This window comes from Rousettus aegyptiacus, unplaced genomic scaffold, assembly GCF_014176215.1.
Source record: "Rousettus aegyptiacus isolate mRouAeg1 unplaced genomic scaffold, mRouAeg1.p scaffold_m13_p_5, whole genome shotgun sequence".
Lineage (NCBI taxonomy): Eukaryota > Metazoa > Chordata > Mammalia > Chiroptera > Pteropodidae > Rousettus > Rousettus aegyptiacus.
The window spans coordinates 40,367,940-40,395,667 of NW_023416308.1; the positions used below are offsets into that span (position 1 = coordinate 40,367,940).

Sequence of the window (27,728 nt, forward strand, 5' to 3'; positions counted from 1 at the left end):
TTAAGCAAAAACAGAACACCTGGGGAATCTCTCTTTGAGAGTGAAGCTAGAGTGCATTATAACTTTGAATCAAGTGCTGACTTGAGGTTAGAGAGAATGAGATGAGAGAGAATGATTCAGATTTTTTTTTTTTGCATATTATTTAGCTACTTTGTCTTTTTGCTTCTTAACAAACTTTATATCAACATTGTTGTTCAGATGATAAGTGATTCGATTTTCCTCAGGCAGAGACCCTGTACATTCATGTCAGCATGAAGAGCTGTCTGTATTAAAAAAAAAAAAGAAAAAAGAAAAAAAAAAAGAGCTGCCTGTAGTTTCAGTGACAAACTCTCAAAACAGAAATAAATTAACTGTTAAAGGATAAAGTCTTATAAATTGACATAATTTGGTATGCTGATTACTATACAAGTAAATGAAGATTATGGTTTCCTGACAGCTAAGGTTTATAACATACTTTAAGGGCTGATATATCTCCTTTTTTTAAATTCTGATGCCACAATAAAATATAAATTTTCACTGACACTTTGAAAAAACCATACCACCTAGCATAGCATCATGCATATAGTGAATGTTTAAACAGTATTTCTTTAAATTTGGGTCAACTTACATAACTTAATTTTAAATGGGCAGAGACTCTCTGTACCTATTTCTACATAATGCTGCACTTAGAGGAGGCATGCTGGGGAAAATTCCTGGACACTATGGCTGAGTACAACAGCAGCAGTAGAATGTGGATTAACCCATAAGATGAATATAGTGTGAAACCTGAATTTAAAAAAACCTGCCTTTTATATTTTTATAACTAAAATAAAGACAATTTTCAAGTCAACTGATACTTCAGGTTGACATATTTTATAACATATGTTGACAGAAATTATTTCCTTAAAGGAGGAGATAAAGTTAGAATCAGCGTTTCACAACAGCGTGTCTTGTTTTGGATGTTTTCAATTCTTAACAAACAAGTGATCCAACTCTATCAATGCCACCCCAACACATTAATAAATCAACAATATGGGGCACCTACTGTGTACTCTACTGTATTAGAAATCTGGGAGAAAAAAATGATAGCAAATGATCATACAGCTGTACTCTTCAGGCTACTTTTTTGGTTTGGCATACCTAAGCAAATGTCTGGCAATGGTGGATCTATCCACAGTGACTCTGGAAGATGGCAGCACCACAGGATCAGACATCAGTGTGCTCATGATGGGATCCAGAAACTCATCACAGGCATCTGCATAGGTCTCCTCTTCCTGTTGTTGGAGGTCTGCTAGAGACTGAGCACAAACACTTGGTAGTTGAGGTAAATTCAGAGAGCAGCTGAATTCAAACTGCTCAACGACTGCATCTTAAAGCAGCAGTCCCCAACCCTTTTGGCACCAAGGACTGGTGTGCCATGAGAATCTAATGCCTGATGATCTGAGGTGGAGCTGAGGTGGTGAAGCCAGCGCTGGGGAGCAGCTGCAAACACAGATGAAGCTTTGCTCACTCACCTGCTGCTTACTCCTGCTTTGTGGCCCTGTTCCTAACAGGCCAAGGACCGATACTGGTCTGAGGCCCAGGAGCTGGGGTCCCCTGCCTTTAAGGGTCAGTAGTAACTCTTTATAGTGATGGTGACAATTCTCAGCTTTATTTTCTAAACAAAACAAGATGGATATTACAGGAGCAAATTTAGCATTCAACCTCCAACTCTGAAACTTCAATTTGGCTCAGTGGCTAACAGTCATGACTAAAAATGGGTTCAAGTGTTAACAAAAGAAACACATCGTATACATCTTTCTGGCAACAATCCTGTTATAAATGTCATAATTCAAAAGGGAAGGGAATAAAAAACGGTTCTTATTTAAATAATTACAGAGTCACTCATGCAGTCTGTGTATGAAAAGCAGTTTCTGGTTTTAGGTACAAACAAGTATAGAAATTTAAAAGTGGCTTTAACGTTTGATTCCTTCATGACTCTAGTTCCTCAGGGCCCCATCTGGCTAAGCTCTAGGCAAAGATAAAGCCCAATAAATAACTCAATGAAGGGAAGACTGATATTAATAAGGAAGGTTTTCCATTAGACTCTGAACCATGATTTTCCCTTCTTCATAACTAATGGAGCTCTGTCACACTCCAGGCAAAGGAATTAGCTAAAAATAGAATATTTTAATCTTTATTTTATTATTATTTATGCCTATGGCATCTGGTCTTCCTAGGTGGTCTCCCATCCAAGTACTAACCGGGTCCGACCTTGCTTAGCTTCTGAGATCAGACATTGGGCTTGTTCAGGGTGGCATGGCCATAGACCATGGATCGTGCCTCCACTGGGGCATGAACCCAGGACCTTCTGTGTGAAAAGCAGATGTACTAACTGCTACCCTATGGAACCACGTCCTAATCTTTAAAATATATGGCTATTCCCATATAAACCAACTACTAACTACAGAGAACAGAGAAAACCAATAAAAAACAATGACTTAAAAACCACTCATCTTGAATTTTATTCTAAAAAGTTCTTGCATATTAACATCATAGATTTTAAAATCCAATGGTAACACTGCAGAAAAGTTTTCATAAAAACAGACAACAAAATTTCTGTACATTCTTCTCTTCTTAGTAGAAGCTTCTTAAATCAATTTTCTGTTCCTACCCTCATGCTGAAAACAGTAGTATTATGAATATGGTAGTTCTAGTTATTGACTGACCAGAAAGAATTATGTTTATATTTTCTCAAGGCAATGCTTTCCCCACAACCCGTGAAATAGGGTAAAAAAGAATAGCTGAATAGGCAATGTGATTTTTATTGAACATGTTAATGAACAAATTATCCTCCTTCTCACCTTGATTCTCTCTGCTAAGTTGCTGAAAGCCACAATCATATTCCCAGGCTTATTTATTTTCTTCAGGACTCTGACTGTCTGTGCAAAGAGAGTTGGGGAATAGGAACGCCCATCCTTGGGCACCGTGGCACAGAAATTCTCCTCATCCCTGGAAGAATCAGCATCAGAAATAAACAGAGTATCAGAGGGTAGGTCAATGAGGGAGATAACAAGCCGACTGAGAAACAAGGTTCCCCATCACTTATATGCCGTGAATATTCTCCTGATATAGAAAGATTTCTTCTAACTTTTAGGAAGGAAATCTATCAAGTTTTGTGGCCTTAAAAGAATATTGATTTTCCAAACAACCAACAGAATACCTTTGCACAGATCAAGGCAGAATGTTGGAAATTCTAAACAATGCCCAACAGGTCATACGAAATCTCATTACTTAAAACTACAGAGGATTCTTTCATTAACCAACTAGAAATGAACGATTTCTTTTCTATTTCCACATAATTACCAACCAGTCATTCCATTATCAAAACCCCAAATTAAAACATTAACATCCCCTCTGGCTTGCCCAATTTAAATCTCAGATACCCAAGATTTAAGTAGATTGTGCATATATCTGATACGAGCTGTTGGGGTTTGAAGTCAAATTCACTGAAGTCCTTGACTTTTAAGGCCCCCATCTTGGGGCCAACTAGGTGCTGCAGGAAGTAGTTCAGCATTGAAATGATGCGCTCAGCCAGAAAAGGATGCACGAAGAGTGATTTGATCTCTGGAAAAAAAGCCAAAATCAATGAAAACTCAATTTATAAGCAATCATTTACTTGTGTCGTAAAATTTTACTTGGAGACCTCTTAGGGCTACTTTTTTAAAAACTGATATAAGCAATAAATTTTCATTGCCATAATATTAGAAAATATAGACTAACAAAAGCAAACAAAATAAAATACAAAAACTACCACCAAGAAATAAACACTGGTAACATTTTGCTAATACACTTGACCCTTGAACACAGGTTTGAACTGTGTGGATCCACTTATATGCAGATTTTTTTTCAATAAATACTGTAAATGTTCTCTTCCTTAAAATTTACTTAATAACATTTTCTTTTCTCTAGCTTACTTTATTATAAGGATACAGTATATAACATATATTACATACAAAATATGTGTTAACTGTTTACATCATCAGTAAGGTTTATAGTCAACAGTGGGCCATTTAGTAGTTAAGTTTTGGGGAGTCAAAGTTATATGTGGGTTTCTGACTGCAAGGGAGGGTACCCCTAACCCCCATGTTGTTCAAGAGTCAACTGTATATATTTTAACATAACTTTGTGAGTTTGTTTGTTTATTTTCAGAGAACCTATCACTAAATCTTTCTAAACTCTCCACCAGAAATGTAAAATTCTCAATAAGATCATTTCTAGCAGTTCTGCATTTTTGGAAATGTTCTTTCTGGAAGCTTCCATCTATCACTCTAATCTGGACTCCTTGTTCTATAGGCCTGTTGTATGGTGGTCACACACAAGCTCCTTCTACCAGAATTCTGGGAACTTCCTTTGTATCTCTCTCATGGGGTTCCACCTTCTTCTTTTGGGTTTATTCCCTCATTTTGATGGAGTGTATTTCTTTGTAGCTGCTCAAGAGAGATTAAACTGAAAATAAATTTGATACCTTCATGTCTGAAAATGTTCTTATATTCTACCCTTTATCAGAATTGATAGTTTGGCTGGCTATAGTATTCTATGCAAAAAAAAAAATATTTCCCATCAGGAATGTATTCCAACTTCAAATGTCATTGTAAAATTCAAAGATATTCTGATACTTAAATCACTGTACATGACCTGATTTTTCTCTGGGACCTTTTATGATCATCTCTTTACTCTGATTTTCTGAAATGTCACAATGATATACCTTAATGTGGGGTTTAAAAAATTCCCTGCGCTGGACACTTGGTGGCTCTTTCCAATTTAGAGGGTTTTAATCTTTGGTGATTTTTTAGTATTATTTCCTTGATAATTTCCTCCCTTCCAATTTTCTCTTTTGAGACTTCCAAATTGATCTTATTTTCTTGTCTTTTCTCTTCTAATTTCTCTCTTTCTGTTCTACTTTCATTGAAGGGTTCCTTGAATTTATCTTCTGACACTTCTACTGACATGCTGTATCTTCTTATCACTTTGAGATTATAAAGCTTTAATTAAGTTTTCATTTATTATCTTTGTTTCACAGTAGAGGATTTCTCAAATGTGTGGTGATCCTTTGTTATTTCATGTGTAATCAACATAAAAATTATTAATGAGAAATATTTCTTTTTAAAAAACTAGTCCTGCAGTGTGTACTTACTTATAACACACTTTAATTCAGACTAGCTACATTTTAAATGCTTGATAGGCACATGTAGCAAGTGACTACTAATTGAACAGTGCTGCCCTAAGGGAATGGAAATAAGTATCTTTGTTTGATCTACTGCATTTAACCAGAGTTAAAAATATTTTTCTGCTTAAGAATTCTCCCAATCTCCCCAGAAATATTTATATTGCTAACTTGTCCTTAAGAAAAATTATACCAACTTATACTTTCTGGTAGCTGTGTAAGGTGGCCATTTCCTCATTTCCATGCCAACAATGAGCATCATCACTCTTCTTGAAGCTTCTCTAATGATTCATTTCCCTCTCAGAATGTGAAGGATACTGTCACCAGAGTCTGAAGTATTAGATTCAGCTGGGCTGATACCTCAAATGATGCAGAACTTGACCACTACATGTTTTGGGAAAGCACTGCTTTGTGTCCTTACCTGATGTCAAAAAGGCAAGGGTACCAATTGTTTCATTGGACATGATGTTATGGAAACGTGCTAGCTGTCCAAACATCTGTAGGCCTGCTTCCTTCTCTCGGCGGGCTTCTGGAGTCAGATTATCCCATTCACCTCGGTCCTTCTCAATCTGTTGAATCTTTATCTTGCTCAAATACTACAGAAACCAGAAGTGGAATGTATCAAAGAAGAAAGTGTGGTTGAAGAGAAGATGATATTTAAGAAGTCCTATTTAAAATCTAGTCCGCTAAGCTGGGAAAATAAGGGACTATAAAAGAGACATGAGCTTTTATTTCTCAGCGCAGGGCTGAAGCTTTAAAAAAAAATTGTGGGAAAAAAAAGAAAAGAAAAAAAATGTGGCTCTGTATAGATTTGTTTCAGTCTGGGTAGATTTATTGGTAATTCCCCTAAAAATATTGAAGTCTATGAAATAGAAAAGAAATCCAGGCAAAAACAAAAAGTCTACAGTGACAATAAATTTGAATCTTTCCTGAAGTTTGGAAACAAAACCACCCCCAAAACAAAGCTTCATCAAATATGCAGGATATCTGGAAGAACCTTATTTAAAACCCTCTCCCTTGCTGTTGTAGCAAATGTGTTAAACTTACAGGCCCCTGAAAATGCAATCTCGGTCATTCTTTGTGTTACACAGCTCTTGCTTCAAAGGGTCTATTTATTAAGGACTTGTTCTTGTTTTCTAGGAAAATTTATCTAAAATCTTAAAGTACAGGATTATGAAAAACAGGAAACTTATCTCACGAATTAAATATAAGTTGCTGGGAGATTGTTTATCAATATGAGGAGCTAATGGCTGTCCAAAAGGCCACCCTCATGATCTACCTGCTTCATCTCCCTTTGGATTACTGCCCTATTTTATATCTTTCATAGATAAGGGAATTTTTTATAGGAGTAACAGGCAGCTCCATAGGGATGGTTAAGGATCTGATATATTAAAGGATCTAAGAGGTACCTAATTGTATATTTTGTGATACTCATGTTTCAAATATAGCCAGAGATTTGGGAGTCACTGGATAGATGAAGAGTATTGACAACTTGGTCTTTATATGAAAAAATAATCCAAATCAGAGATTTTTTATAAAAATCAGAATCTCTTAGGAGAGAAGAATAAGAAATTATTGTCTTAGTGGGCCACTGTTACTGATATGTTGGGATGGAAAAAGTCACCGACCAAAAACAGATCCTGATTTCTTCTGCAGTGCTGGCCTAATGAGTTCTGCCAGTGTACCTTGGTTTGCGCTTATCACACTTTCTTTTCCATTCTCTGCCAAAGTATCGTCCTAGCCCTTGAGTCTTCAATGGACCTTGATCTTGGTCTCTAATAGAACAATAACTATCAAGCTCTGTAATGGCAAGGTTGACAATACACTACTAGAAAATTTTTGGTGTTTAAGAATGGTACCAGAAGCAAAAGAATTGCTCTATTATGATTAAGAGGTAAAAAGTATGCATTGATCATGATTTGATGGTATAGGAGCAGTTAAATCTTTTGTTTGTTTGTTTTGTTTTTACCTGTATGGCTTCATCCAAAAGGAATATGGCATCATTCATTAGCAGGTTAAGAAAGCGGAGAAAAAGTGGGGGATTCATGGCTTCTAAATTCTTAGAGGCATAGTCAGCCAAATCCTGTTAAGTCCCAGCCCAAGAGAAAACCATTTTAGTACTGAACCACAACTTACTCGGGCTTATCTGAAGCAAAATTCAGACAACTCAGTTTTAGTTTTACAAAAACTCTCTTACCTTAATGCTTTCTCGATAGGTATCTGTTCCCCACATATACCTTAGGATGGGATACATGGGACGGCGATAATTAAACTTCTGTTCAAATTGATGGGGGTCTCCTGGAGTAAGGTACAAGCAAAAAACAGGCAAAGGTGATACTATTAAAGAAAGAGTAAGAGCTTACGTCTATGTGCAGCCATTTTACTTTATTCTGAATGTGTCAAGGCTATTGACAAAATCTGCCTTGGGCATTTATAAAGGCCTAGAGTTGTAGCCAAGTGTTTGCTTATTTCTTTACTGACAGAACATGAGGGAGATAGATGTAAAGAATACCTTACACAGAAAAAGACAAGGACCAAGCTGTACAATAAAAGCCAAGGGAAACACATGCTTTCACATCAAATGTAGAGTGCTTGTCAGACCCTCAATGAAGCCTCTGAGCTAGCCCTTATGGCACTGACAGCCATATGCAGAATGGGATACTAAGTAATCCCCACGTTCTTCATAGATAATATGCCACTGGGTCGCCAACTGGTTCTTGATTACTCTGAAAAATCAGGTCATAAGCTAAACCTCTGAGGCTTATACTACTTTTGACATATCAAAGGTACCATTAGAGCACTATAGGAAGAGCATGGGATATGTTGTCAGAAGACCCAGGTTTTCCTTCGGGCTCCACATAATGCAAGTCTCTTAACTTTTTGAAATTTCCACTTCCTTAGAAATAAGACAGGAATTACAATACATCCTCTACTATTACAACCCTTTGGTTGACTTAATAGTCACATAAATGAGATAACTGCAGCATTTTATTGTGCAACTTCTTATACATTATGAAGATTTGCATGTACTATCTCACTTACACATCACTTCAACCCATTTTACAAAAAAGGAAACTAAGACGCAGAGGTAAGCAACTGACAAAGCCAAAATCCAAATATGGAAAGGCAGGCAATAAAATGTTAAATGTCTCTTTAAATGTTAGTATTTATCACTGGATAGTAGGACACAGCCTTTAAAAGGGGTCATAAGTAACTGCTTAATATATTCTGTTTATTGGTTGAGATGGGGTACTGTTTACTCAAACAAAGCATCTCAAGGTTAGATCTCAAAAGGCCAAGAGAGAGAGGGAATATTGCCTGCTTTATTCTTAATCTAACAATTAGATTGTTAAGAGAGTTAGATAGTCTGGATAAAAGACTATCTCAATTACCACCCTGTCCCATTATCCACTATTTTGCAATTTTGAGGCAGAGAAAAATAAAGACCCGGGTTTTAATTGGACAGCCTGATTTGTTTAGTACAATTTAATCAAGCAATATAATAAAGTTGAGAGTACATGGAATTTTTTTTAAAGGTGATGCAGACCTGATTCTACTACTTTGTTATAAAACAGACAAATAATTTAATCTTTTTGAGGATCCATGTTCTCATATATAAAATAAAGATAGTATGGTAAAAATTTCTGGATCGTGACAAATGAGACAATGTAAAAAAAAAAAAAACACTTAGCATCAAGGCTGGCATTCGATAGGAATTCAATAAATGATGACTGATAACATTTTTCTGATATTCCAATACTGATCAAGCTATGAAACTCCACAAGTATCAGCTTCTCAGTTCTACATTGCTTTACCTGTAAATTCAATGTCCACAAAGACCTTGATTAGTGCTTCTGCAAGATGGGGTGCATAGGGAAAGTTGCAGAACACACGTTTCCGATGGAACACACTGGATACCAAAGGATTTGGGGTCTGATCCAGGTGGGGCATCACTGCTTCCAACACCTCAGCCAGTTTGGCTCTGAGGTGGGGATTCTTCATCCTGCAAATAGTGCAGAAAACAAGCTGAGCAGGCAGAAATGTAACTACCAAATGTGTATAGCTATTCTCTCCACAGGAGGAGCCAAACATCCTATACCACTATTGCAGAAAAGAACAAGATTCTGCAGTTTTAAGTCTTTCGATTTCTGGGGGATAATGCAGGGGATACCATTCAACTTTTGAAATCATAGCTTACCAAGCATTACAGTGAATGCTGAGGTTTCTATTTAGTGTTTAGCCATTCTGCCTACTGCTCTAGGATAATACATTATTTACTGCTTACTATTCTCTTTCATCTGGCATAAATGTGCCTTTTCAAGCTTTCTGAAGGCAAAGGCCAGAATATAATTATTCTACATTTCTTACAATGCATACTGTGTGTGCCTAATAAGTATTTGCTGACTTATGATTCTCCTTAGATCTGCTCAGCTCAGTGAAGGACTGGCTTCTACCTACTTCTCACTGACATGGTTCCAGAGATGATGGATTTTTCCCTTGTGTAGCAAATCTTTACTTATGTATGCAGTTTGTTTCCTTTGGCCTATGCACCAAAAAAATCAAGAGAAGCGACTCTACAGGTCAGTGAGTATCTTCCTTTGGGAAAGTGGAGTAGAAATTATGAATGAGAAGACTTGAGATCAGAAACCATTTACATAAGTTTACTGCTTGCTCATCCAACTCAGAATTTCAAGAGCAAACTTTATCATGCAATTATTAGAAGATCATTAGCACCTGGCTACCACTGGTAAGGTTTCTGGCATCAAGGTAATTATTTTAACCAGGGACTAGCAGTGGGCTTCCCACCAGGTACCTTATATGCAAGTTCAAATTCTATGTGGGCAAAGTCCTTTATTTATCATGTTTCTCAAGAGTAGGAGTTCTGGCTACCTAATAGGGTAGTCAGGTGATTCATTAATGTTAACACGACTGATGAAGGCAACCCCCTATGATTCAGATTTGTTTATTTCTTGGTTTAGAAGTCTTCTAAATGTTTTGAAGCTCTAAACTGTGACAGGGTCAAACTTTTAGCACTTCACCTTTCTATGCTTCCAGTGAAAATGGTGATAAAGTAAAGGACATTTTCCAGGGAATCTGCTGATGTCTCCAAGATGTCATCGGCAAAGCGGCGGAGAAAGATGAGGAAATCGCCTAGATTATCTGCAAAAAATTCTGAAAAAGAAAATATTCATTGGAATTAGCCAAACATCTGATTCTCTGTATGTACGAATTCTACACTGTATTTAGTCTCCAGGATGGTCCTCGCCTCCTAATACTCAAGTCCTCTTCCAGGATAGAAGATACACCCTGAGGCATACAGAAGTGATGGTATGTTATTTCCATCACTTAGGTAGGTTATAAAAGCCAGCAGCCTCCATTTTGGTCACTTGATCTGGGAGAAGCCAGCTGCCATACTGAGTAGTACTAAGGAGAGATCATGTAGCCTGGAAAAGAGGCTGGCAAGCAACTGAGGTCTGGCAATAACCATATGACTACACTTGTAAGCAGATCCTCCAGCCCTTCTCAGGTCTTCGGATTCCTATGGCCTTGGTTGATAGCTTGGCTGAAAATTCATGAGAGATCCAAAGTCAGAACCATGCAGCTAAGCCACTTCTGGATTCCTGACGCTACAAAAACTGTGAGAGAATGTTGGTTATTTTAAAGTTGCTGTGTTTTGGATTAATTTATTGCTCTGCAATAGATGACCAATACAGTGATCAAGAACATATAATCTGATTTTGATGGACAATATCTGCCAACCTCTCACCAACATATATACCCATACAATCTCTCTTCTGGGTTAACAGGAGATGATTAAGAATAAATAGCACAGGAAGATTTAGATACATTTCTAACTTGAACAACAAACAATATTAATGACAGAAACTAATGTCTGTTAAAAAAAAGTTACCATAGTTAATTTGCCAGTTAAAAAGTTACCTTAATGCCATTTAAAAGCCTGACTTCCCTTAGTCCTTTGAAGACTATTTTTTGATATGCATGCACTGAGGACATGAGGCTGAGGAAAAAGCTGTCAGTTCCCCAATATTTTCACCAGTAGATATCTACAAGTTTGAGTAGCTTCTTTAAAAATAGTTGAATGATAAGTAAAGAAGGGTATTTTGAGGATTAAATGGCTATAAATAGGAAGTTCCCAAGGGAGAGCCTCCTTACCTGGTACATAAGCCAAAGAACTGTAGCCATCTGGCAGAGGGAAAGTTAGCTCTATCGGCTGTGAGCCCTCATTGCCTATGGCCAGTTGAACTAGTAGAACGGCCATGGACACTTGCAAATTTAGGCAGTTTTGTAGCATCTGTGGCTCAGTCATGGCAGTCTTGGTAGAAAGATAGATGGTCATCAGTCGTTCAAACTGCTCACGGAGGTTGTCAGCAGCAGGACTAGAACTCTGCTGAGCATCCCGCCAGGCAACCTGCAGCCGATGCAGATTTTGGTTGATTTTTACCATCTGATCATGCAACCTGCCCCCAACAAAGCAGAAGAGACTGGGTCAGGAGGCTTATATAGGGGCAGTCGAGTATAGACCATTCCAGAAATACAAATCTTCATCTATCTTCATCTATCTTCATTCTAATATTCTAGGCTGTAGGAAGCTGCAATTGTGATGACATAGAAGGCACTCACGAAAGTTACTGACAAGACAGAGGTAGGGGGCCTAGCACTGGGAAAATGTTACCAAATATTCAACATAATCGAAGCTGATTACAAACAGATAACAGCTTTTGGCTAAAATATACCATCCGAAGAACAGTAACTTGGTTGAGCAGGGTGTCGAATGGGCTATTATTATGTCAAATAAGTAACTAGTAGGTAAAGTACAAGATGCCCAATAGTACAGTTTGACAATACACAAGTGCAATGACTGCACTTAGATGTGGTTATATGGACAATCTGGTTAGAAAAGATCTAAAACTAAGCTGGTGAAAAAGGACTCTAGTTTACTAATGACCACATGTAAATGAGCAGCAGCTTCCAGCTCTGTTGTTTAATATTACATTACTTTTCACAAAGGGTCAGCCAAATGTTCTCTAATGAAAAGAAGACCCGTAATTCAATGTTATCTCTATGTATGCAGTCCAAAATCATCTTCTTTGGCCCTGTAGATAATGTCTGGGGTTAACCAGCCTATATTGATAAACTAGATCACATTTATTCTTGTGTTTGAATCTAGGCAGATGACAAGATGACAGATGACAAGAGACAGTGATTTAAAAATTTGCAAGTGTAGAGAAAAGTACTAGTGTGTCTTTAATTTTAAAAAGTTTAACAGGTCAAAAATTAAAAATAAATTCAAGTTATTTGGACAAAGCCAATTCATGTAAACAGAAATGTATATAATGCCCTTTTCCTGTTATATCCTAATGTGAGCCTTCAGCAGAAAGAGAGAATATATATAGACTCACTTTGAACTTCCTAGTTATCGACCCAACTAAACAGTTCTTTCCTAGAGACATCAAGAGTTACCTGTGAAATCCCAAGTACAAGGTATACTCTGTCAAAACAAGGTTCTCTGTTACAAGGTTGTAGTTCTGGGGAAACTTTGGCTCCTGCACAGCTGGGATCAAACAGGTTTCTTTGTCCAAACCTCAAAGAAATTGAAAGGAACAATAAGTGATTTGCTACAGACATCTATCTAGGTTACCAGTGTCCCGTTATGTAGTTCAACTTCCATACTGCCATCAGTGATATAGATATTTTTAAAGTAACATCTTAAAAACAAATCTTAGCACATTACTATTCCCTTGTCTAAAATATATATTTTGGCTTCTCACTGTCTATAGAAATACAGTTCAATTTCTTTAGCAAGATCACGAAATCACCAAAAATTAAAAGGAATGATAGATAACACTGTAGGTTACAATGGATCATTTGTATCTATTTTGTGCTTCTATATTTAAGATTTGCTTTTGAACATGTATTATTTTTATAAGAGTTATAAAACTGGGAGGAAATATGTACACCAAAATTAAGCATAATTCATTCTTAGTAGAATTATGAATGATTTTCTTTTCGCTTCTCTGTATTGTTCAAGTTTTCTCTAATCTGGTCCCAAATCTTCTTCCTCCCCAGACTCATTTTCTGTCATTCATTCCTCTACTCCTCCCCACACCTACCCCTTGCTTTAGCCACACTGAGCTTCTCACTGTTCCTGAGTCAAGCCTTTCTGTAGCTTTGTACCTTTATAATTGTTATTCCCTCCGTATAAAGTGGGGATTATTTTGCTTTTCTGCCTGATAAACCCATCTTTCAAGACTCATCTATGAAAACCTCCAACTTCTGTAGAATTTATTACTCACTCCTTCCTCCGTGCTCCCATACTTTAGCCCTACACCACATTATGATTATCCGTTAATATATCTGCCTTCTTCCAGAGTCTTTGAATGAAAAAAAAAACGGACTGTACTTTATTCATTTTTCAAAGAATGAATGATACCCAAGGCTGGCAAATTTGGAGAGGTCTCACTAAAGCACAACATCTAAAAGCTACCAGTTTTATTTTTAAAAGTCTGTCCTTTAAAAATTTATAATAGCTCTTCTTTCTGCCTCATCTTCTTTGAGAAAGAGGAACCTTTGTGAGAAAGGATTGAGGAAATGAATGCCTTAGATGTCACACTCACAAACACACTCACACACACACACACACATACACACACACACACACACAATTCTGGGAAGCCCAGTACTCCCCTACCTCTCATGTGTACATTTTTTATTTTTCGTTCTTCATCATTCAACTCCTTCAGAGCACAATAAGTGGGATTAAACGTGAGGAGCCGAGAGGATCTGGGTTTGCAAAATGGCTGGCATAGCTTCAGGAGAGCAGCACCCAGATTCAGAAAGAAGGCATCCGAGGCATACATTTGGAAGAAGATTTCTGGCATCTGATTGGCCCAAATCTTGGTGCGGCCTGCATTTGCATGCAAACAGTTTCCAAGCCAGGACAAGATACAGTGTTTGGTTTCTGGAGAAAGCTGGAGTAAGTTCTTCAGCATCTGGTAGATCTTTTCATGGAACTGAGCCATGAACTGTTTAACCAGAAAACATAACCACAGAACATTCCAGTTTCACAATCCTAACATTTGTTACTCCCAAACCACAGCCACTGGCAATTTCCAAAAATATGCTAATCTTAATCTTTTCCCTCACTCTCCTTTACCTTATCCCCCCAGTTTTGAATTAAAAAAAAAAATTCTTGGCACTTATGATTTCCTGATGAGCTGCCAAACTGCAGATAGCATTTACATAGCTTTAGAGTAGGGATTGGTAAACTTTTTCTACAAAGAACCAGATGATGAATATTTTTGGCTTTGCAGGCCATATGGGTGGTTTCTGGTCCTACTATTCAACTCTACCTTTGTGGCATGAAATCAAGTCATAAACAACATATATATGAAAGGACATACCTGTGTTCAATAAAACTATTTACAAAAACAGGTGGCAGGCAGGATTTAACCACTGCTGTAATTTGCAAACCTCAGCTTTAGATTTTGATGAGAGATTTAAACTACCCCCAATTCAACAATTTACTGCTTTATATTGGCCAGACTTCTATAATTTATACTAAGAAGCCCAAATAAGAGGACATAGGTGGAAGTGGGGATAGGAAAAAAAAGTTTTGGCTTACAGATTGAAATTCAGTCAGATTTTAGGAGCTAAAGTTATAGAAAATAGTTTGGTAAGAAAAATAAGAGTTAAGAGCAAGAGGCTGTGCTACAGATAGGACAAAGAATGGCAGCAGCTTATTCTTAAACTACACTAAAGTTTACCCTTGGCTCTTAGCGCATGCTAAGAAGAGGGTAATTTCTTTAATAATTATGGTAGAAAGCCAACGAGATCAATGTGCTTTCCAAAAGAGGCTCACGTAGCCTTATTTGCATCTGGATCCTGAGACAACTCTACTTAATCTAAGATCAGGGGGCTGGGAAACACAGTAAACAGTTCCACCTGATGGATATTGGCCTCTTGTACTTTGATCTCCTGGGGACTGGAACGAGATGGATTCAAGAAGTAGCCATGATTTTCTACTATGCCCGGAGTCTTTAATAAGCAGGAGATATTCAGGATTATTCCCAGCAAGGTCTTCTGGTACATCTGCCCATTGTTAGGGTCCTTGGGCTGAATGTATTCTACAAAAACCTGTAGAAGACAAGTTCTACTTATTCATCTGTAGGATGAGGTAAGTATGATGGGATGAGAGGGCCTCAAAGAGTTCAGTTTATGCAATAACCAATTCATTTTCCTCTTATTCATTAAGTAATATTATAGTGCCCTCAGGATAGGAAAGCATAAAGTATTAAATATCCAGCTCAACCGTTTATATACCACCTTTCAGACCTACCTTTGCCATATCCTTTTGCCTAGTGAAATAGAGAAGAATATCCAGATATACATACAACAGGATCTGACAGAGTTCTAGATCTTTTATTCGGCCCAATAAAATATCAAACACTGGAATCATGACTTCTGGAAATGTTCGCACTTCTTCGTCCAATATCAAGGCTTCAATGACCTCTTCCAGAAACTCAGTTACATCTTCGAAATCTAACAAAAGGCAAATGAGAGAGAGAGAAAAGGCCACAGGAATTTTTATATGCCTTTACACCCTGGATCTTTACTCTTCTGATACTTTTGATAATTCCACTGATATTCAACCCAAAGGTCTTCTCTAATTTATACCAGAACCACAGTGGCTCTGAGGCTTTCCAATGCAATTACAGGAATTTTAAATTTGGAAATCAAAATACAGAAGCCCACAGATCTTGCTTATACACTCACGGGCTCCTTGAATAGCTTCCAACATCAAATCTACCAGTTGCTCATGGATGTTTTGGTCAACATAGATTTCTGGAGTGAGGAGAACCGTTCGTGTATTGGACACCGTGAGGTTCCTGCATTGCACCGCAAAAGGTAGCAGGTTCTCTGGAACTTTGGTAATCTAGAAACAGCATAAAGAAAAGAGGAAAGAGTCTAGTTCTATGACCTGGAACGAGGGTAGGCAATAGCAAAAAGAATGGAACAGACTTTGTGTCCCAAAACAATACTGCTCTCCTGTGGATGCTTAAAAATTCATGAGAGTTCATTCTTTCATTTAAATAATCACCTCCCTGTTAGAATTACAATCTTGGAAGTGACCAAGCTAAGTTATTTACATATTTACAAGCTATTATTTACATATCGCTGGAAATGAATTCATCAGACCTTGTATTTTTTTTAATTGTATTATTAGTTTCAAGTATACAGTACATTGGTTAGACATTTATATAGTTTTATGAAATGATCCCCCTGATTACTCTATCTTTCCTCCAGCTCTACACAGAGCCCTTGCTCTACTAATTAGCTCAACTACTAATTTGTACTTCTTTAACCCTTTGCCACTTTCTCCTAGCCCCCTGTACCTCTGCCCTGGCCATCACCAGATTGTCCTCTATATTTGTGAATTTATTTTAATTAGTTTGTTCTTTTTGTTACTATCAGACCTTTTATTAAGGTTGTAATTTTTAAAGAGGTTTGTGGAAAGAATAAGAAGTACTGGTTCATTAGAGAAGGGGTGGTCCCTAAGCCACAGAAAGGAGATTAACATTTTAGAAGACAAACTAATAGTGCCTCTGATATCTGGTTCCAGATATACTATAATGTATATAAATTGACATAAAAGACACTGATCCAACTCTCTGGCTTACATGCTAACATCATCACCAAGAGAACAATATAGTACTCAATGGGAATTATTATTATTACCTCTTCCTTGGCTCTTTGGAAGCAGGAATAAAGGTAACAAAAAATGTGACTCTCCCCTGCATCTCGATCAGCAGAGAGATTCAACGTTGTAGAAGAAGTCATGTTAATCAAGTGGTTGCCTGGATCTTGAAGTAATAAGCGAGCGAAGACGGCCTATTAAAAACAAATTTTAAAAAGTGCTAAACCATTGCTAAGTTAACCTTAGAACATTAAGATGTGAAAGGTAATTCTGACTCAGGTTACTGAGAATCACAGAATATAGAATGAAGGGGAAAATATGACCCAGTATCTTATGAAGCTCAAGTGTTTAGTATAGCCCCTTCCACAAAGTGAGCATTAAAAGAATATTTGTTGCTGGTGTGGAAAATCAGCAAGTAAATTTGTATGTGAAATTTACTACTATTTGATTGCTGAGCTCATTCAGATTTATATAAAGATAAATTAAACATACAAAGTTAAACTACAAGTTGTCGTGTCTTCCTTAACAAACTTACTCCTTTAATGTTAATTAGGCACTTATAAGGTAAAATGCCTGTTTTAATTTTGGAAAAGATATAAAGAAGAAAGGGACAGGCCTTGATCTTGAGAACTTCAAAGTCTAATACGTACATTAAAAAGCCACTACATGAGACAGAAAGTGACAATTCCCGTAAGAGATGCACAGACAGATTATTCTAGGAATGCAGAGGACAGATAATAACTCTTACTTGAGAAAGCTTTGTAAATGAGATGGCATTTTAACTGGGTCTTAAAGGATGAGTAGATTTGGACATGTGGCCATTGTAGATAGGAAAATTCCAAAAGAGGAACACCATGAACAATATGAGATGGAGGTAAGCAAAGTCACAGTTGGAGAAAGGTGAGCAGAGTTCAGCTGCATGGCTAAATTTTGCTGAAGGCATACATAAGGAATGGTACCTGCTCAACGTTGTTCATATCAAGCCAGTCTTGATCTTCTAGGTCTACTGCCATTTCTTCCAAATACACACAGCGGCTGGGGATGCCATTCCCACTCTTCAAGCTTGGGTCACCTGGGAAATAGTTTTAATCTGGTAGGTTAAGGATAACACTTCTATTTTGTAACAGACAAATGATCCTGACAGCACTTCTCTTGAACTCCAAGTTAGACTCAAGTGATATAAGAATGATCTCGACATTCAAAGCAGTACGTAAAGAATTATATCTTAAAGAGCATGGGCTTATTATATAAACTTACCATCATGACATTTAAAGAGTAATTCCCAGACATCAGCAATAACTTTGGGTTTAACTACAGATAAGGCACAGAGGGAAAACACTGATATCACTTGAGGCTTTCACTTAAATGTTTAGGTCACCTCTTGAGAAGAGAATGGATTTGGCTACCACTCCTATTTTCCCTGTAAGGTAGTAAAGGCAAGTAGCTATATGGTCCAGCCAGTATCAAAATGGGAATGATAGTTTTATCTGTGTATAAATACTAATTTTAGATCACATCAAAAGCTTCACTGAGAGGAAAGGCAAATAGGGTTAAAAGGGGTCAAATATTTGATTACTGAATGAAATCTAACTTTGGGTGAACACACAATGCAATCTATATACGACATACCATTGAATTGTACACTTGAAGCCTATTTGATTTTATTAATCAATGTTACCCCCAATAATTTTTAAAATTATATAAAAAAAAGCTTCACTGAAATATAAGCTGTGTTCCAGGGAGTACAGTGGGTTTGTTTAACCATTAGATACAACAGGTTTCTAAGAGCAAGTCCCTAGCCCAAGCAGAAAGGGCAGAGTAATGAATAGACTGGCTGCAAGTCTGTAACTCACTGTTGTCCAGAGTAATAAGAAAGATCCTTTGGATCATGTGATTGATGTTGAGTTGCTCACATAATTCCTGCTGCGAACGGAATGAGCGGCTAATCTCAGCCACCGAGTAATCAAATTCATCCAGACTCTCTGACACACTATTATCCGAGTCATCCAGGCTAGCTGGGAGTTCATCTGACAAAAAAGGTAAGTAATTAACAGTTAACACTCCTCTAAGAGAGAACCAAGCAATGATAAATATAACCAAAAGGAGGATAATTTTGCATGTGAAACCAGTTAATCAACTGATTAGTGAACATCTCAAGTCAGGTAACATTTTTTTTAACTGAGGTATATAACATTACTTAGTTTCAGGTGTACAATGTAAGATTTGATATTTGTATATATTATGCAGTAATCACCAAAATGCCTAGTTAACATCTGTCATCATACATAGTTACACTTTTTTTTCTTGTGATGAGAACTTTTAAGATCTACTCTTATCAACTTTAAAACATGCATTACAGTATTAACTATGTAGTCACCATGCTACACATTACATCCTTATAACTGAAAATTTGTACCTTTTAATTCCCTTTCATCCATTTTACTCACCCTATCTATGAACATTTTTTAATTTCACATATAAAGTGAAATAATATGGTATTTATTTTCCTCTGACTTATTTTATCTAGCATAATTCCCTCTAGATCCATCTATGTTGTCACAAATGGCAAGATTTTCCTTCTATGACTGAATAATATTCCAGTGTATGTATATATCACATTTTCTTTATCCATGCATCTGCTCATGCACATTTAGGTTGTTTCCATATCTTTGCATTTGAAAATAACACTGCAATGAACATGGCAGGGTGCATGTATCTTTCTGAGTTAGTGTTTTTGTTTTCTTTGGATGAATACCCAGAAGTGAAATTACTGGGTCAAATGGTAGTTCTATTTTTAATTTTTTGAAGAATATACTATTTTCCATAGTGGCTGCACCAATTTACATTCCCACCAATAGTGCACAAGGTTTCCCTTTTCCCTACATCCTTGCCAATGCTTGTTATGTCTTACTTTTTTGATAATAGCCATTCTAGCAGGTGTGAGATGCTATTTCACCATGGTTTTAATTCGCAGTTCTCTGATGATTAATGATAACTGACTGCCTTTTCATACACCTGTTGGCCATCTGTGTGTCTTTTCTGGAAAACTGTCTATTCAGATCTTCTGCCCACTTTTTAAGTGGATTATTATTATTGATATTGAGCTGTATCAGGCAACATCTTAAGTACAGGATTCTAAAATCTCTGGCTAACTATCCTACCACATTTCACAAATCAAGAGTTTTATTCTTTCTACTCATAATTAATTATACTCCACATTGCAAAAATAAGCAACATCATATCCCCTATAGAATTGTAATAACAGAGAATTACCAAATAAATCAATATGACTTCAATTATTTTAAATGTCTTTTTCTTGATTTTAAGAGAATACAATTATTTTAATAATTCCAAACTGTACAGGAAAATTTAATGTAAAAAGTCTCCTCTGAATCAGTTCCCTATGGACAACCCCTTAACTTAGCAAAGTGTTTCAGATTTTTTTCCTATCCTGGTGCTAATGTTTATTACCATGATTTTTAGTTTTTTTAAAAAATAGGATCATTCTGTATCTACTTCTTTTCAGCTTGCTTTTCAAATGAAATCAGCACCAACACCTTTCTGTTAGGTCATTTATAGGCCACCTCATTCTTTTCAATAGCTCTATTGTATTGCATTATATGCACACACTGTGATATACATAGCTACTTCTCAACTACTAACATTTGGATTAACAATTTTTCATGATTTCAAACAATAATGCACTGAAAGTAACCTACTCTTTTTGTACACTTACATGAGTATTTCTGTAGGCTAAATTCACAGAAGTCGAACTACTAGGTTAAGGAGCTTGAATATTTAAAAGTTAACATATACTAGCAAATTATCTCAGACATACTGCACTAATTTATATGACCGCCAATTGTATGAGAAAGTGCCTGTTTAAATCTTCACAAATTTCATAGGTAAAAAACTATCTAATTGTTTTAACGGGCATTTTTCTTACTAGTGAGACTGGATTCTTTAATCATTTAATTATCATATACCAATTGTTTGTTCACATCTTTTGTTACTCTTTTCCTATTGGTCAAATCCCTTTACTTTTTTATAAAGCAACCTGAAAGACTGCCTCTCAGAATGGCATTCACACTTTTATGAGTATAAAAGTAGTTCTGTTCACTAAAAGCCTCATATGAGTTTGTATTGGTTTTTTGCTACAGACAAAATGGTTATTCTGAAAGTCCAGGCAAAAATCTTGGAAGAGTTGCTTCAGTGTGGTGAATTTAGTAAAAGTGAAGTTCAGTATAAGAGGCCAAAGGTTTTGGCAGAGTATTAACTGCTAGTGGAAAACAGGTTAGACCTGGTGGCACAATAAACTCAGTGTAAACAAACTAAGATGGTAAGGTGCCAAAATAGCAACAGAAGGGCATGTAGCTGATTTGTCCCCACAGCCTGGTGCCTACAATGCTTCCAATTCTAGCCAGCCTTATGTCTGTTTGCAGCCAGACGGACAAGCATTTTGTCACTCATATACTATTAAGTTCTCCTCTGAACTCTACGAGTGATGGGAGCTAAGAACCTATTTAGTAAAATTTCCCTCAACTGCATACTCATAAATTTTATTTTCCCATTTCCTATTTTTGCTATTCCTCACTCTCCTTTGTCTCCTACAATCGCCTAATCCAAGGTTTCTCATTCTGTGCCTCTATCTTAGAAATCTGGGGGAGATTTCAGAGACTGAGATCCAGACATGACTCCTTTATCATGTTAAAAAGTTAGCATTAAGATACACCGCCAGTTTCTCTCCCAGTCTCTCTGTTGAGTGATTATAAATACCAAAAAAATAAAAAAATAAAAAAAGTCAGCATAATATCTATTACTCCCTTGCTTCATCCATTGCTCTGTCTACTACTCATCTGTCTTGCCCTTACCTCCTTTTTATTCAATCCTAATCAGAGAGCAAGACCACAGCTCAGCTATACATCTGAATACTTTTAAAACAAACAAAATAAAGGGAAAATATAAACATTTCTTCTTTCCTAAAAAGAAAAAAAACACTATTATTCTTTTTGGAAGTAGGAGAAGGGGAGCAATTTCTGGCTTGAAAGATTCTGAAAACCCTCAGAAGACTAACAAGTTTGAGAAACATCATCCTAATTATTCTAGTCTATGTGTCACCTTATAGGCAGAAGCTAAGCTTGATCTCAATTTTGGTCCCAGATGAGGAAAACTATTTTTTTGATCAGTGAGATATGATTTGGATTTTTTTCACATTAATACTAAGGATCAGATTTTCTTAGAAGTCTTTTCTAATAGCAGTACACTACAATAGTGACCACTCCATGGGGTGGGAGAAGCATTTCACTTGAGATAGATGGAAGCACTTGGCTTAAGAACAAGTCTCATTTGTCTACAGGCCAAAAAGCTTTTATAATTCTTCCTTTCACACATATGCTTTCTACAGCTGCATGTGACTTGTTTTCCATACCTCTGCCTACAACCTCAGTTTTCTATGTTAAAAAGATTCATTTAAATATCTTTTATTGGGTGATTTTTAAATCAAAACAGCTTGACAGTCTGGGATCACGAATGACATCTGTTATTAAGGAACCACCTGTTATCTGGTCTCTTTTTATGCAAGAGGGAGGACAGGGAGGAGAGGACCCCAAAACAAAACAAACAAAAATGAACAAAAGCCCTTCTCCTGACTTATGACCTAAACAAACAAAAAATAACTTCTGCCCCAAACTTAAATTCCAATCGCAATTCAGGACTCAAAGAATACCTAATTTGGGAAGACACCATTCTAGGTCATCTCATCTGCCGCTACTGGCTTCTTCACTTACCAGATTGCTGCTTCAGCTGCTCTTTTTGGATTGCGGCAAACTGCTTGGCATCAGCCAGGGAACCAAAAAGAGCAGCAAAGGGGTTACTTGAGATGTTGTTGTTATTCTCCTGGTCTGTCATTTCACTTCAAAGTGTCCTCCATCCAGACCTGGAGGGGAGGGGCTATAGAAAGGACAGGTATTAGACACAGAAGGTCAGATAACAACATAATTGTAACATACCCAGAGTTGTTTCTTTTCACATTTCTCAAATATAACACATTTTAAAAGGCTTTGGGTAAGATTCATAATTCCTGTTCTAAGATTCAAGACACTCTGGAACCAGATTAGCAGTATGTTGTGAGTTTTATATATAGATATTAAGCAATCTATCTCTACTCCTAGGCTGTTACAATTACTGATATTTCCTCCACTAAAAACAAAATGATCTTTGCATAATTCTGTATTTAACTTTCACTGTTTATCTGATTTTTTACACAAATTACTAATGTGTAATATGAAACAGATATATATCTCAAAGGTATTAGTGGAGCTAACTGAGCCTGCATTTGCACTCTTCTGGTTATATTTCCTCATTCAAGAGCCAAGGGGACTCAGTGGCACAAGAAGATGAGCAGAGCTCTCTGAAAGGCTTTCTCTCATCTGAAATTTTAAGGCCACAGTATAGAAACACAACCCTGAAAAGCATGTAAAGAGACAAAGGGTATGAATATTCTGCTAACAAGGATGTTGAACTGCTCTAAGAATAGAGGCCTTAGAAGGGATATAAGGGAAGAAGACAAAAGAACATTCAGTCAGCTTTTAATCTACTGAGGTAAGACTCCTTACTGAATCATATTAACAAAAGCTAATGCAAGTCATAAAAGTTACCCTTATTTTTTTGGAGGAAGAGATACTGTAACACTTCTTGACAATTCTCAGGCATCCCCCCCACCAGTTTGCTTCAGGTTCCTCTGTTGTGTTTTCTGCTTAAGAGCTAACGGCTAATTAGCTGTTATGACTTAGGCAGACAATGTAATCTCTCAGCATGGTACTGGGCTTTACTGCTTCAAGGAACTGAACTGTTTGTTAGATGTGGCTCTACGTATTTTATTTTTTGCTACGTATAATTTAGTTGAGCTTAATAATGCAAAAAAGATAGCATATTTAGTGTTGAAATTAACATCAATCCTGGAGAAGACTTTCTCCCCATTTAACCACAGCATAAAACTTAATTATTGTCCCTAATTCATGTAGAGGTCCCAAGAATTACCTCATTGTTACCTGATCGCCACCCTACCTCTATCTTAAAGTACTCCGAAGTCCAGAGGAATGCAAAAATGTGTAGTAACTTTTGTTATATTGCCACTGCTATCAAAATATCACCCTTTTTTTTCAACATGGCACCCACATTTTTTCCTTGAGGATCCATCTTATTCCCAGTCCATATGTTTAGAAAGAGATGACCTCACCTACAAGCTCCAGGAAAGGGCATATGAATTGGCCTTGCCTAAAAAAATACAGCATTCTACAGCCTAATTGACTGACTCAGGAGTGGGTAAAAGACCCTCGCAAGGCATATCAGATTTAGTAAACGCCAGCTTCAAGGCCTTTTGCTGAGTCTACAGAAAAGGGATTTTTTTTTTTCCTGCTTAAGTTGCTGGGCTGGTTAAGATATAAATGTGGCGTTGCCACCTTTCCACCATCTAAAAAAGGCCCAGCCTAAGTCAACATACAGGAAAACAGAAACAAAGACTGGAACGAGTATTTTCAGTTATAAAAGCCAACAGATTTCCCTATATTGTGTAGCAAATTTAAATGGGTTTAAAAAAACACAACTGAAAAGAGTTCAGGTTAGAACAAAGGAGATGCATCACTTGCACCATCTATGCAGAAAGGAAGTACAGTAGACCTCTGAAGAACACGGGAGTTAGGGAGCCAACACCCCATGCAGGAGAAAAACCACTTATAACTTTTGACTCCCCAAAAACTTAACAGTAGCCTAATGTTGACTGCCTCTTATCAATAACATAAACAGCCAATTAATATATATTTTTATGTTATATTATATACTGAATTCCCACAATAAAATAAACTAGAGAAAACAAAATGTTAAGAAAGTCATAAGAAAGAGAAAATACATTTACAGTAGACTGTACATATTTATTGGGAAGAATTCCATGTGTAAGTGGGCTGGCACAATTCAAACCCATGTTGTTCAAGGGTTAACTGTAAATTGAAAGGAATATAGAACATATAATAGGCTCTTATGACTATCAAGAGAGATAAAGAGGATTTATCATCATAAATGGCATTATTTCCTTTTTCACTGTCACATTATATAAAGAAGCTGACTTCCCACTACACTTTATCTATGTTTTAAATAAGATTTGTAACTTTCTGCATTGTATTCCTAATGCAGATTTTCTCCCTTTCTAGACTGTAAGCAATTGGAGTACAGGTTCATATCTGATTATTTTTTTCTTCTGTGTCTAGCATTACATATCACAATCACAAAATCCCAAATAAATATTTATTGAATGATTCAATCTTACATATAATTACTCCTGACATTGTAATCAATAGCAGCACCATGATGCTACTTTAATATAAGGGCTTTACTATGTGTCTTGGATTGAGGTGGAAGGTCAAGCTGTATCAGACGCGTGGCTTGATGGTATTTCAGCATGTGTACAATAGAGAGTGGACATAAATCTGCTGTCATCTCTGCTTTCTGTCTTTTTGAAAAACAAATACGGTTTTTGCATACCTCACTAACCCCATCTTTTTCATCTGTACTTCAAATCTGTGTTTCATAGAAAAAGGGCTAATACCATGTAACTGCTTACAGAAAAGTTTTACAGGAAAAGGGAGTATATATATCATTTGATGAGAACCTCTATGGAGATGTCAGTTTAGATTTGTTCAATGGTCTCACAAATGTAAAAAGATTATCCAGATAACACCCACTCCAAAAGAAAGGTCTTATAAAATGGAACCTTGATATTTTGTCACTGGGAATTTATAGTCTGCTATTTTCAACTGCCATAGGGAGATACGGCACTATGCAGTTGTTAGCCTTTGGGACAGTATGACTACCAATCCTTCAAGCTCTGAATTGGATTATTTTCTAAAGTCTTCCTTAAAAATAAGTTTCACTCTGATATACTTGCTGCAAGACTCTACATCTGTGATAGCTGTCTACTTCCAGTCCTACAAATTCCTCTCACCCTCCCCTGATTCAATCTTGTTTATAAACTGTACTGCCAATCCATTAACCCTTAAGGGTCACTGACAGTTCTTAAAGAAGTGAGCACACAAATGCTTAACTTCAGACTTGTCATTGGTTTTACACAGAAATATATGGTGTAATTTGTAAAACTGAGATCGTCAAAATCAGGCTCTATTAAACCATACTCCATAAAGTCTGTCCTGGTAATACATACATCAAACAAACAAACAAAACATTTAAAAAATGTTTTCATTGTTGTATGCTCCACCTAACGATCCTCTCAAGCCCCTCTAATGTGGCAACAGATTCTTCCAACACAACAGCAAGCTACAGAGATATTAAGTCAAAAAGCAGATGGCATTTCTTCCTGGGTCTCATTTATCTCAGGAGGGCTCCCATGTGAAGCCAAAACAGTTCATGGCAGCGAGACTAAACACATTCTTGCTCTGGAAGTGAACAACTGAAAATACCAATCAAATATAAGCTCCTGCGCTGTGATCACCCAATTTTAGAAGTCTTCCATAACTAATTGCTGAGGGACCATGAAGCTGAAAGCCAGAAGAGTTTTCAGGGGCGAACTGATCACTTTCCTTAAGAAATGTCAACGCTTTGCCATATGTTTAAACACGCCCACGTGCTTAATCTCCTCTGGCATCTGGCTATCTATTGTCTACGCTTTATATTTTCTCTCTCTAGGTTCCCATAAGGGCATCCGGGCAAGGAAAGAGACACACCCTCTCGGCGTAAGTTCCACAGCAAGGCAGTCAGAGCTAATGCAAGGCCAGTATTTACGCTTTTTCCCGGAGGGGAATGGCACGGAGAGGAAAGATGCGGCACGTAAAGTGTTCCCAAATCTGACAGGGCTGAAATTCACGAAGGAGAAAGTGAGCAGTCAGGAAAGCACAGGACAAGGAATTTGGAGGAGATTAGAGTATAGACGCCTGGACTCGCATTCGACCAGGAGGGAAAAAAAAAAAAAAAACACTGCAGACTTAATGATCGCCCTCCTCCCTTACTCCGGGGCTATTTCCTCTCTTACCGGAGCCTGAAGGGCTAGCAGCGACGACACAAGACAGTCTCAGTGGCCGAAGGGCTCCCACTTCCGACTCAGCCGGGCAACCGGAGCTTACATCATGATTATGCGCCAAACCTTGTGGAAGCTCATCTGCGCGCCGGAAATAGGGTGTGTCCCCCGTCGCGGAAAACTGGCGCGCAAACACGCCCAGGGCGCAGGCGCTACCTGGCTGGTGGGAGGCGGAAGTGGCCTTGGGATGAGTTGGGAGGGCGAGGAGGGGCGGGGCGGGGCAGAACGGGGGAGGCGGGAAGGGGCCATTTGGGACTTAGTAAAAAGTGAGCATGTCTTGGAAACGGTGTATGGCGGGCGAATATGACTTGGTGGTCCCTGGCACTGCCACAACTTCTGTGGGAGTCTTTCTATTTTTCCTACTGGTCTTAAGTCCTTTTGAAGCGATTTCATAGATATTAGCCATGAAAGAACAGCAATAGCATTAACAGCAATAATTGAAAAATTTGAGTTCTTAGTAGTTGCTAGACAGTGCGCTAAAATATGCTATTTAAAAATTTAAAAAATGATTTACAAATTTTTCAATTATAGGTGACATATAATGCTACATTAATTTTAGGTATACAACACAGTGTTGACATTTATCTTATGAAGTGATCACCTTGATAGGTCTAGTACCTCTAGGACATCATGCATAGTTATTACAATATTATTGACTATATTCCTTGTGTTGTACTTTACAACTCAATGGTTGTATTTATAATCACCAATTTGTAGTTCTTAATCCCTTCACCTTTCTTACTCAT

General features: G+C 37.2%; 1 protein-coding gene across 3 annotated transcripts in view; it reads right to left on the reverse strand.

Moving 5' to 3' along the window:
• UBE4A (ubiquitination factor E4A) overlaps nucleotides 1-27,060 on the reverse strand; it is a 29,966-nt gene extending 2,906 nt beyond the window's left edge. The window contains exons 1-20 of one of the 3 annotated variants that reach the window (XM_016129321.2): nucleotides 26,938-27,060; nucleotides 22,688-22,850; nucleotides 18,755-18,928; nucleotides 17,861-17,973; nucleotides 16,943-17,095; nucleotides 15,980-16,139; nucleotides 15,543-15,745; nucleotides 15,149-15,340; nucleotides 13,896-14,229; nucleotides 12,668-12,788; nucleotides 11,360-11,664; nucleotides 10,225-10,357; nucleotides 9,001-9,188; nucleotides 7,383-7,483; nucleotides 7,155-7,268; nucleotides 5,607-5,781; nucleotides 3,405-3,585; nucleotides 2,823-2,970; nucleotides 1,120-1,277; nucleotides 122-263 (exon numbers count right to left, since the gene is read on the reverse strand). In XM_016129321.2, coding sequence (XP_015984807.2) covers nucleotides 242-263; nucleotides 1,120-1,277; nucleotides 2,823-2,970; nucleotides 3,405-3,585; nucleotides 5,607-5,781; nucleotides 7,155-7,268; nucleotides 7,383-7,483; nucleotides 9,001-9,188; nucleotides 10,225-10,357; nucleotides 11,360-11,664; nucleotides 12,668-12,788; nucleotides 13,896-14,229; nucleotides 15,149-15,340; nucleotides 15,543-15,745; nucleotides 15,980-16,139; nucleotides 16,943-17,095; nucleotides 17,861-17,973; nucleotides 18,755-18,928; nucleotides 22,688-22,808 — 3,096 coding nt within the window. In that variant the 5' untranslated portion in view covers nucleotides 22,809-22,850; nucleotides 26,938-27,060 and the 3' untranslated portion in view covers nucleotides 122-241. Of the gene's footprint in view, nucleotides 1-121; nucleotides 264-1,119; nucleotides 1,278-1,496; nucleotides 1,637-2,822; nucleotides 2,971-3,404; nucleotides 3,586-5,606; nucleotides 5,782-7,154; nucleotides 7,269-7,382; nucleotides 7,484-9,000; nucleotides 9,189-10,224; nucleotides 10,358-11,359; nucleotides 11,665-12,667; nucleotides 12,789-13,895; nucleotides 14,230-15,148; nucleotides 15,341-15,542; nucleotides 15,746-15,979; nucleotides 16,140-16,942; nucleotides 17,096-17,860; nucleotides 17,974-18,754; nucleotides 18,929-22,687; nucleotides 22,851-26,937 lie in introns of those variants that run through there. The other 2 variants (XM_016129320.2, XM_036220488.1) reach the window with 2 other exon arrangements.
• Nucleotides 27,061-27,728: the final 668 nt, after the last annotated feature.